Below are 12177 nucleotides of genomic sequence, written 5' to 3'. Positions count from 1 at the left end.
GTTGATGTTAGTCTTCCCATTTTAATAGATTTTAAAACTCAGATCTTCTGGAGGCCTTCTCAAGGTTACCAGCTAGTGATGAGGTGAAGATTTGAATCTTTGGCTCCAAAGCCCATGTTTTCTCTCATTATACGTTATTGTTTTCACTGTAAAATTTGTAATGGGTGTGAATATAGGGTATAAATGGCCTCCTTGGACCTACCTTTTCAGGCTAGTAGATTAGTTGTGAGAACATAATTTAGAGATGTCTAAATTATTATTATTAGCAGTAGTGGTAGTAGTAGTAGTAGTATCTTTTCAGCTTCTGGTGACTTTGTCTAGCTGTTGATTGTGATCCTAGGAAGGTTCTTTTGACTTTAGCTTTCTCTGCCAACCCCTACCCCAAGTTTATTACAGTCTACCCCAGTGTGTGCTCTACTTTTGATTTCCAAACTTGACTCCATGTGCAAAGAAAGCTCATCTGAATTTAGCTAAATAAATTTTCCAGAAAAAAACCCTCATCCCTAAAATGAGCATATTAAATTAAATGATTTCTCAAGTTCTTTCAGCTCTGCGAGTAAAGTGCTGTGAGTTGAATGTTAAAGATGGCAACTACTTCCAAATTCTGAGAGAAAAAAAAGAGAAGCATGATCAAAAAGTGGAGTGGAGAAGTCCAGAGTATATTGGCAAGGCAGAAGAACTTGCTAATGAGTGTTAGAGGCTAAAAGATTTAAAAAAACAAACAGAACTCCCTTCCCCCGCCCTTTGTTTTTTTTTTTTTTTTTTTTTTTTACTGCCTAATGAACCCTTCTGAGACTGAGATTGTCCTGATGTTAAATGTTTTCTAATGGTCAAGTTGGCTGAGCAAGCAGATTGAGAGAAACCTAAGGGAGCTGTATCTGAACAAGGTGCATGCAGTTAGGCTCTGACTAAATGAACCCCAGTAATGCAGTTCCCAGAGATTAATGGGCTCCATGGTGTTCAGACAATTTTAGTGTTTCTGACGAGAGTCAGCTTTCCTAGCTCTTCCTTGCTCAAATTATTACATAGTACTTTTACTTAACAGAGCTTTTTACTTAATAGGACACTTATAAAACATTGATATGAAAACATAATGGACTGTACTCAAAGTGTTTTATTTCGAAGAAATATACCTACTTGTTTCTGATGGCAGCACTCCCTGCTTAAATTCCTATTATGCCCATCTGTTCATACAAAATTATATTCATTAGTTAAATCAGAATTTTCACCATTTGTTATCACTCAAGAAAAACATTCTGCCCCTTATCCTCTCTCTTCATTCTACACAACCTTGCAAGCTGCTACTTCTCATTAAAACTCTTCCTCTCCCCACATGTCTTCTCTTCAAAATGCCTGTAGCATCAGCCTCATGTGAGTGGTCTTGGTGGCTCTGTGAATTTGATTTTCTATATAATGAATTTATTTACTAAGCGAACATTTACAAGGAGCAGTAGTGTGTTTGAGGACTATGCCAGACACTGGAGCATGGTGCCAAGCAAAGTAGAAATGGTCCTTGTGCCAAAAGTCTCAGGGACCATTGCAGGGAGATGTGCATGAAATAAATAGCCATTAAATGTTTGGCTGTAATCCAGGTGAGTTGTGCAGAGAAAGGCCAAGGGGTGAGGAGAGCTGGTAATGGGGGATCGGACTTTGGCTGAAGAGGAGAAAAGGAATGAAAGTTCTCTCAGGGCTGATATTAAGCAGAGACTCACAGAACAACTGGAGGGAACTGGGCAGGGCTGGGGTTAGAGCATGTCAGGCAGTGGGAACTGGGAGTCCATTAGCCCTTAGCTGCAGTTGAGCCCGGGGGCTCTATTCAGCCGAACCACAGCAATACTCACATGTCATTGACCTTTGGCTTTCTGAATGTCAATTATCTGTTTCATATTCACTCAATGCATCACTACAGCCTCCTACTTACACTACAACTACTTACCCTGATCTACAAGTATCTTCCTGGAGGTTATAGCATAACAGAGATGGGAGGAGGGGAAGATGAGCATAAAAGGGAAGAGGGACATAAATATAGAAAACTACAGTATATGGGCATAGATGCATGGAGTTGAGTAAATCTAGTTGTGGCAAGAGAGGAAGTAGGTGGGTAGTAGAGAAATTTTGGAATTTCACACAGAAAGAGATAAATGAGGAAGAACCAAAGTACAGGAGAGTGAGAATAATAAAAAGAGAGGTAGATACTATTAATGAAATAACAGAATTCAAGGACTTTTATACCCAGGTTTTCTTTATGTAGGACTTGATTATGGGGCTAACAAGACTGGAAGTGTCACAATTTGGTTTAATTCACTTCCTTCCTTCATTCATTCACTCATTCATTCAACAAATTGTGAGTAAGTGTTTACAAAGTGCTATGAGTTACGTTAGGCGATGGGGATAAATGCCTGATTGAGAACTAGTCTGTGCTATCCTGTTATCCAGTGAAGGAGCAAAGCATATAAACAAATCCTTACATACAGTCAGATAAATGCTGTGAGCAATTCAAGTAAGTGTTTGTAATTAATTACATCCTCTCCATCTCCGTTTCAATATATAGATGGAGATGTCCTAGGAAATAGACAATTTGGTAACCTTTCTTACATTGCCAGTCCACGTTGGTTATAGAAATTCCATGCAGAATGTCATTGCCCTTCTGGCCATAATTGTGGATCTTACACCTGCTTGCATGGTATAGCCTTTCTGAGTTGAGTGCACCTTATTGTGCTCACAAGTTAATAAATTTCTGTTTGTCAGAGTATTGTTGGTTTTGGAGTTATCCTTGTATATGCGATACTCTTTCCAAAAAGCCTCCTCGAAAACATTTTAAGCCACAATAACAGGGTAAATCTCGGCCCTAGAAATTAAGTCCATGGAAGAAAAGAAAGGGGTCATGCATACTTGTTCTAACCATAAGCCTCCCCAAGTGCTCCTGGTGTGACCCTCGTCTCTGTCAGCCCAAACATCAAGTGAGAAACCACTAGGAACAGAGTGTTTGCTCTCTTCTTCTGCAAAATTCAGAATTGGGGTCGCCTTCAGCCAGCTATCCACCATAAGTGGGACTTCAGAGTTTCAGTTTCCACTTGGCTTCCACTGAATATGTGTGTTTAGGAGAAAAGCTAATGTGCTAGTGCCAGTTGTAACCACTCCAAATCATTGTCAGTTTCCAAAGGATAATTTTCCATGTGCTTCTGAGCTCTTTAAAAGAAAATCTCCTTAATTCATGAAATAGTAATCTGAGTTATTGATTTTAAGAATAGTTTCTAGGTACTTGGAGATATTATTAAGTATAATGTGAGTTTCCACTCTTTGTTGCTTAAAGAATGCCTTCAGGAACATTTTGTTTTGTTTATACATGAAACCAAAAATGAGAGTAAACATTTTTTAAAAATCCAGGTTGTAGAACTACCTCCTTAGCCTGTGCCATTCAGATCATTTGGTTCCTGCCCAATTTAGAGAGTCCAAAGCCCATAAAGAATAATCCACTTTGCCTCTCTTCCTGAATACAGGCCATTTCTGCCTCACTCAGAAGATCTGTATCTTCTCCAAGGGATCTGGGCTTATTCCGGTATTTTTCAGATTCCTTATTGTTGAAAAGATGCCTACTCAGAGCCTCTGGTAGAGAAATGGCCCAGGACTGGCTTTATACATCTGTAACAAGTGTCCAGAGGGATCCTAAAGAACATAGCCTGGATACCACTGCTAACATCAGTACTTTTTTGTTTTACTATCCCAGAAACAATCTCTATTCATCTTTAAAACATTTCTGTGAGATAGGCAGGTATTCTAATCCCACTTTTACAGGTGAGGAAACAGAGCGATAAATTTAAGAGCTTTGCCTAAAATCACACAAGTGGGACAGCTGATTCTGCCTCTAAGTCCTAGGTTCTTTCTTTTATTATAATCTGCTTTTATTTTTTGTATTTTTAAAGACCATGCTTTCTAATCCATAGTCCCATTTTGAATTTTAATTATTCTCTTGAACAATTTTAGAACCCTTTCTGGAAAGGACATTGGGTTTGCGTCTACAACATTTACTGCAGGAGTAGCAACCAGGAGCCCGTCCCAGCTCCAGGGGTAGACCTTGACCTTGCCTAAGCCAGCTGGAGGCTTGGCTGGAGTGATTGGTTCAGAGATGGGTCCATGACTCAAGTTGGCCCTAGGGAAGCTCAGGATGTATGTTTAATGATTAGAGAACTTTCTCACATAAGTTATAAATAAGGACATTTGGCAGCCATACTACAGCCATGAAAAGAGGCAGATTTCTACAACATGGAAGGTAGAGCAGAGACATTGGTGAAAAGTAAATCCTTGATGGTAGCACTGACCTTTTGGTTCATATGTAACCTGAGCCTTTCCTATTATAGTTATATGGGCCAATAAATTTCCCTTATGATTAAATCCAGTTTGCGTTACATTTTCTGTTACTGCAACTAAAAGCAAATTAACTAACCCCAGTGAATTTAATATCAACAGGGAGTTTAATAAGCATATTCTCCTTTATGTCATCTAAGTTGTCATAAAGCTGTTGAATAGAAGAGATATTAATATGGTTTCCTGGAGCAGGAAAAAAATAATGACATTTGTTTTATGAAAGAATTTCAAAGTACTTAGAACATTGTCAGATACTTAATTATGATTCATAAGTAGTAATGCCACCCTCTCTGCACATCTGTTAGACCAACCCCTGTTTGATCTGGTGTTTGGTATTTGGGCCTGCCTTGTTAGAGGCATTTCATTTGTCCTCCTGGCTCCTTGGGTCTGGAGTTCTGTTTAACACCCCCTGCTACCACCTTGCCACTCAGATTTGGGTCTGCCATGTTCCCCACTTCCTTTCCGGTGACATTGCAACTCAGTTCCACCAAGTCTCATCCCATACTACTGATCCTCATGCTGTCTAGGTGAAGCCAATTAATCTACTCATTTATTTGTTAAATTATTTCACATAAAAGTGTCGAGAACATGTATTAGATTTCTTAGTTGTGAAATGGAAAACCTACTGTAGCTAACTTAAGCAGCATAGAGTTTATTAAATATAAAGAACCTCAAGAAAAGTTCGAAAACTGAGCTTGAATATTACCCAGCTGAGAGCCGAGTAAACAGGAGACACATCTAACCACATCACTGAACTGCTCTGCAAAACACTACCATTATCCCTAGCTGGCACTCAGGACATTAAGTCCTGGATTCCAGAAAGTTCCTACAGCTGCCTCAAAGGAACCAGATGCCTTTGCCACCACACTCTCCTATAAATCTGATCTTCTTCTTTGTGGCCACCAGCTCTCATCACTCACCTCCCAATCCCACACAAGGGTATCCTTTTGACAGAGCTAGGTCTTGCATAGAACCATTGAGTTGTAATAGAGACTAGGAAGTGTGGCTTCATAGGAAGTGAAACTAAAATGGGGGTTAACCTATTTTAGTAAAACAACATAGTTTCTGCCCTGGACTGGGGACTGGATGCTGCTCTAGGCAGTAGGCTAGAACAGTGAATGAGAGAAACAAAGTCCCTGGCCTAATGAAGCTGAAAGCCAAGTGAGGAAGCAGATTGAAAAAAAAAAAAAAGTAAATAAATGAATGTACTTTTACATAGTGATAAGAACTGGAAGAAAAATGAAGTAGATGCATTACTTTTGACAAGGTGTTCGGTGGAAGCCTCTGTGAGGAGACAAGGTTTGAGCAAAGATTTGAATGATGTGAAATAGGAAGCTATAAAAAATCTGGGCAAGATAATCCTAGATAAAAGGAACAACAAATTCAAAGGTGGTGGATGTGGAGACAATCTTGGTATGGTGGAGCAATAGGAAGGCCAATGTGGGCTATGAAAGCACAAGAGAAGATGAGGACAGATAGGTACACAGGGACCAGATCATGCAGGAGTTGAAACATTATGATGTTTCAGGAAGGTAAAGAAATGGGACAGCTTGGGTGGCTCAGCGGTTTAGCTCTGCCTTCAGCCCAGGGCGTGATCCTGGAGACCCGGGATCGAGTCCCACATCGGGCTCCCTGCATGGAGCCTGCTTCTCCCTCTGCCTGTGTCTCTGCCTCTCTTTCTCTCTCTCTGTCTCAAATAAATAAGTAAATAAATAAATAAATAAATAAATAAATAAATAAATAAATATTTTACAAAAAAAAAAAAAAGAAAAGAAAAAGAAATGTTGTGAGCAGGGAAGTGACTTGATATAACATATTTTATAAAGATTTCTCTGTGGCAAGTAGACCAAGGGACCAGGGCAGAGCAGGGAAAAAGAGAAGCAAGGACTGAGTCAAAGCCTTATGTAGTTGTTCAAGGAAAGGATGATAGATGCTTAACCTGGAGTGGTGGCAGAAGAAGTGTGAAAAGTGGTCCAATTCTGGGCAAGTCTTTTAGGTAAAACTAGTAGAAATTGCTGATGGATTGCATTTCAGAAAGGGGAAATAACAGTGATGCCCAGGGTTGTGGCCTGTGCCCTTAGGTAGAATGGTGGTGCCATTAAGAATGATCGGAGAGCCCAGAAATGAATCAGATTTGTGGAGAGAGGGAGAGAGGATCAAGAATAGGCATCCAAGTGGAGATTTAGGGTTGCCACAGAGATAGCAGCTCAGGGAACAGGTGGAAGCTGATGGGGGAGATGTCAGGATATATGTATATGCCAGGTGATTGGATGAGATTTAATAGGGAGAGGGTATAGATAAGAAAGAGAAGAGGATCAAGGACTAAGCCCTGGAGCACTCCAATATTTATAATTTAGAAAGAAGGAAAGGAGGATTCGTTAACTAGTATTTAAGGAAAGATGGAAACCTGGGAAGTGTGGTGCCCTAGTTATCAATGAATAAAGTGTTTCCAAAAGAAGGCAGTGAGTTCCTGTGTTGAATGCTTACTCAACTCAGAGATCTAATAAGATGGCAATAAATGTTTTGAGTACAACAGGGGTTGCTGATAACCTTGGCAAGAGCCATCTTAGTTTTTAGACTAGTGGGCATGCAGGATGAGAATGATCTAGGTGAGAGACGGAAATTGATGCAGAAGAGAAAGGTTAATTGTAGGAGCAAGGTAGATGAGAGAAGAAGAGGGAGAGGATGGGGCACTGGCCTTAGAAGGAGCAGTTTGGTGACACAAGGAAGGACAGAGTGTGGGGGGCATTTGATGGTGGGACAGGAGATGGTTATGGTCAGGCTCCTCACTTCTAATGGAAGGGTATGTGGCCATCAGCTAAGACTGAAGGCAGGGAGAGAGGCTGGGTGGAGGTCTGAAACAAAAGGATAAGATGTGAAGGCTTCATTTCTGAGAGTGGAGAAGTAATTTTTGAGAGAAATATCACAAGGTATCTGGTTTGTAGTAAAATCTCTGGTCATTAATTTAAAGCAGGACCAGTGGTTTTGTCCCAAACAGCCTTTAAAATATCAAGATAAGAAGCTTTTGCCCAGCAAAGGATACAGTCAACAAAACTAAAAGACAACCTACAGAATGGGAGAAGATATTTGCAAATGACGTATCAGATAAAGGGCTAGTTTCCAAGATCTATAAAGAACTTCTTAAACTCAACACCAAGGAAACAAACAATCCAATCATGAAATGGGCAAAAGACATGAAGAGAAATCTCACAGAGGAAGACATAGACATGGCCAACATGCACATGAGAAAATGCTCTGCATCACTTGCCATCAGGGAAATACAAATCAAAACCACAATGAGATACCACCTCACACCAGTGAGAATGTGGAAAATTAACAAGGCAGGAAACAACAAATGTTGGAGAAGATGCGGAGAAAAGGGAACCCTCTTGCACTGTTGGTGGGAATGTGAACTGGTGCAGCCACTCTGGAAAACTGTGTGGAGGTTCCTCAAAGAGTTAAAAATAGACCTGCCCTATGACCCAGCAATTGCACTGTTGGGGATTTACCCCAAAGATACAGATGCAGTGAAACACAGGGACACCCGCACCCCGATGTTTATAGCAGCAATGGCCACAATAGCCAAACTGTGGAAGGAGCCTCGGTGTCCATGGAAAGATGAATGGATAAAGAAGATGTGGTCTATGTGTACAATGGAATATTCCTCAGCCATTAGAAATGACAAGTACCCACCATTTGCTTCAACGTGGATGGAACTGGAGGGTATGATGCTGAGTGAAATAAGTCAATCGGAGAAGGACAAACATATGTTCTCATTCATTTGGGGAATATAAATAATAGTGAAAGGGAATAGAAGGGAAGGGAGAAGAAATGTGTGGGAAATATCAGAAAGGGAGACAGAACATAAAGACTCCTAACTCTGGGAAACGAACTAGGGGTGGTGGAAGGGGAGGAGGGCGGGGGGTGGGGGTGAATGGGTGACGGGCACTGAGGGGGGCACTTGACGGGATGAGCATTGGGTGTTATTCTGTATGTTGATAAATTGAACACCAATAAAAAATAAATTTATTATAAAAAAAAAACCAATCTTGTTTTGTAAACCAAGGGAGTAGGAGTTCTGATGGTGGGGATTACACACCTGAGAGGAAGGAAGATTAGAACAATGGTAGGTGTTAGCAGAGGTATTTTCAAGAGTCAGGCCCTTGTGATGCCCAGGTCTGTGGGTACCTTATTCCTGATGCTTGGGATAGACATCCGAGCCCTGGGTTCATCTTCCCAGGAAAACCCTGAGCCCCTGGTGGCTCCGTTTGGGGACAAGTCCACAGCAGCCTTTCATCCAGCTAGTACCTTCCTATTAAGTGAAGAGTAAGGCAAGTGAGCCTTAGCTGAACAAACGTAAACTTCACCCATCACTTAGAATGGTAGCAAACACCTGTACAGCACTGGGCTAGGTACTTTTCAAAGTAATTTGTGCATTTTAACTCTTAATTATCCCAACTCCCTACAAGATAAATATTATTTTTTCTGTGTTTTACAGTTGAGGACACCGAGACAGGGATGTTGAGTGACATGCGCTAGTAAGGCTAGAATTTGGACCTGGACAATATGGTACCAGATTCTTGGGTCTCCACCACTAACCCCTGCTGTCTCTCATAGTTCTTATTTATTGCTCTGCATCTTCTACCTTGAAGATGGGTCGTATAGATCAATTTTGATAGGATTATAAAAATCTGGCATGATCATGATTTACATGAATTTTCCAATGGCTGAAAACAGGATAATAATATATCCTATTCTATGCCAAGTTATATCATCTGTCCAAAAATTACAGTGTTCATGGGTTATGTTTTAGGTAAGTTTACTTCCCTCCATCTCCACCATTATTGTACCAAATCTTGTTAAGATATTTAGTCTGAGCTCAAGTTTTAGATGTCAGCCTGCATTCAATTATGATTTCTGTTTGAATGTTCACTGCAGTTGCAGCTTAGCTGAGCATCAGATGTGCATTTTCTGCTAATCTAATGCCCTTATTTTTCTACTGTGCCACAGGTGATCATTGCTCTTTCCGAAAAACACCGTGCACACATTCCCTACAGGAACTCCATGATGACCAGTGTCCTAAGAGACAGTTTGGGAGGGAACTGCATGACGACCATGATTGCAACACTGTCTTTAGAGAAAAGGAATATTGACGTATGTTGGGGTTCTTTCTGGAGATCTCAATCTGAGTTTCTGTTGCTAGTTTATGAGACGGAGTTGAGGCTCCTGGGTGGGTTTCCATCTTTTCAGCTGTTTGGGATATGCTCTGGGTTATAAACACCCTACAGAGAGCATAGTTTTGGTTTATTTGCCAGCATTATAATTACCCCATTTGAGAATGAACTTCACACAGCCTGGGAGATAGGAAGAAGGCTCATACACAAATTTTGGGAAGCCTGTTACTGGGTTAGTCATCTTGGCCAGAAGACATGAGAGAGGAGACTGATTAGCTTCTGTTCCCTTCTGTTCCTGATTACTAAGATACCTTGGAGGCATCTCTACGATGTGTCCCTTAGACACGTCACTGAGTGCAGCACACAGGATGCTTTGTCAGGGGCTGACTACTGACTGGCTTTCATGGGCTGTTTTAAAGTCAGCTTCATGTTTTATGCATTTCAGTCCAGTGCTTGGAATCCAAACTTTCTCCAGAAGAGGAAAACAGGAAGTGGCAGGGTGTCTTCCAAAACAAGGCCAAGCCCTAAGTGCATTCGAAGATGCCTTGAAAAGCCTCTTTTTGGCCTGTTACAAATGTTTATTTTGTAGTCTTTCATGTTTGTGGATTATAATAGTACCTGCTATGATTATGATTTATATATGTGGTTCTGGTTTAATAGATCAGTACTTGAAAAATACATATCAGTCACCACGTAGGAGCTCATGATCTCCCACATTTTTGGTACTGGTCATTTTACAAAGCCAAAGTAAAACTGTAACAAAATGATGTCCTAGAGCAAAGATTCCTAATTTGGAGGTATGTTTCCTCATTGTATTTTGTACATGTCACTCTTTAGGTGTGCTTCTTTCTTCTGTGAACAAAAATTAGTTGTTATCTCTCTGAACCATAACATTTTAAGGAGTTATTTTGCTTTCTAGGAGTCTATATCGACCTGCAGATTTGCACAACGAGTGGCACTCATAAAGAATGAAGCCGTTCTTAATGAAGAAATCGATCCCAGATTAGTAAGCAAATTTGAACTTAAACTATGTTAGAAAAAAAAAATCAAAGTAGATCAAAAATCAGCAAAATTCAAGAGGCATGTCCTTTGTACTAGGCAATGTATTAAATATTGGAAACATGTTAATTTATTTAATTCTCACAACTTTATGAGTAGATATCATCTCTATCCCCACTTTACAGATGACAAAACTGAGGCATAGAAATGTTAAATAATTTGTTAAGAGTCACAGCCTCCTATATGTGACAGAGCCAGGATTCAAGTGCAAATGATCTGACTCAAGGGCCTCCCACCTGCAGTCCTATCAGTCCACTCCTAGAATGTGTAGTGAGTCCCGAGGACATGTGCTATGCAGTCATGGCTAGTTATATTTACATGCAGGTGGTACCCTTTCAGAAAATACCAGTTTAACAATCTAGAGATAATAATAATAGACCATCTTTTTTTTTTTTTAGACCATCTTTTATAAAAGCTAACAGAGAGACAGAAGTTGTAAAGGTTATATAGTTGAACCATATTTAGCGTTAACTGTCCTGTTACTTACTTAAGAGATTTAAAAAGTTAATCATTGGGGCACCTGGTGGCTCAGTCAGTTAAACATCCAAATCTTGATTTTGGCTCAGGTCATGATCTCAGGGTCCTGAGATCGAGCCGTGTGTTGGGCTTCAGGCTTAGCAAGGAGTCTACTTGAGATTCTCTCTCTCCCTTTCCCTCTGCCCTTCCTCCGGCACTTGTACACACTTGCTGTCTCTCCCTCTCTCTCTCTCTCTCTCTCTCTCTCTAAAAATAAATAAATAAATCTTTTAAAAAACTAATCATTGGTTGAGTCCATGGAAAAATAGCCAAACTTCTAGTTTTATAACAATGCATCCTGCTTTATTAGAGTGAATTTTTTTAAAGCAAAAATATTTGCAAGTTCCATGACTCAGATCCTCATTTTAAATGCAGATGTTTTCTCTCTATTTTGTTAGTCTTCTCTAAATTAAATACAACATGGAATCAACTTACACCAACATTGAAAATGTAGAAATTAAATATTTTAATTTTGTACATTGCCAAATTAAGATTATATTACTTTTCAAATCACTCAGCTTTTAAAATTTTCTCTAGAACATAAGCTGGCGTAAGCTTAGCAGTATGTGTTATATAAAGGGTGTGAAATCTCACCAATAATGCTTCATTTATAAATTTCTCAAATTCCAAAAAAAAGCGCCTTCTCAAATTCTCTATTACTCATATTAATTGTTTCCTTTTGATTTTTGTTCTGTATCCCCTGAAACCATTGCACAGACATATAAAGACAAAAGAGATTAAAAGAGTAATGGGGTTATTGGCTTTACTCTGCTTTCCTCAGGAGCTTGAGCTGCTCAAATGGAAATCTTTGGAGAAACCAAATGGGTGAGGCAGGGTCTCTTTCCAGCACAGGTCTGGTCAGACACCAGCATCACACAGTGCCCTTCCTGGAAGAAGGAGTCAGAATTCAAAGGCATGAGTCAAGTGGAAGAGAACTCATAGGATGAATTCTTCTGCCATCCATGCCTCACCAGCAAGCAGCCCTGTAGCATCACAGAGCAGCCTGAGAAAGACAGTCATGAGTCGTTAGCCCAAAAACAGAAAGTAGTGTGTAATTGAAGGA

The 12177-nt window shown here is 40.1% G+C and overlaps 1 protein-coding gene across 16 annotated transcripts in view; it reads left to right on the top strand.

The window, feature by feature from the left end:
• The window catches only part of KIF6 (kinesin family member 6), a 380576-nt gene that overhangs the window by 125910 nt on the left and 242489 nt on the right, over window positions 1-12177 (top strand). For all 16 annotated transcript variants that reach the window (XM_025418669.3, XM_025418662.3, XM_025418671.3 and 13 more), the window contains 2 exons: window positions 9376-9519; window positions 10459-10545. In XM_025418669.3, the coding sequence (XP_025274454.3) occupies window positions 9376-9519; window positions 10459-10545 (231 nt within the window). The remainder of the gene's footprint in view (window positions 1-9375; window positions 9520-10458; window positions 10546-12177) is intronic.

This window comes from Canis lupus, chromosome 12, assembly GCF_003254725.2.
Source record: "Canis lupus dingo isolate Sandy chromosome 12, ASM325472v2, whole genome shotgun sequence".
NCBI classification, from domain to species: domain Eukaryota; kingdom Metazoa; phylum Chordata; class Mammalia; order Carnivora; family Canidae; genus Canis; species Canis lupus.
Note: the sequence above shows the minus strand (reverse complement) of the source record. Positions and strands in the feature narration are given on the sequence as shown.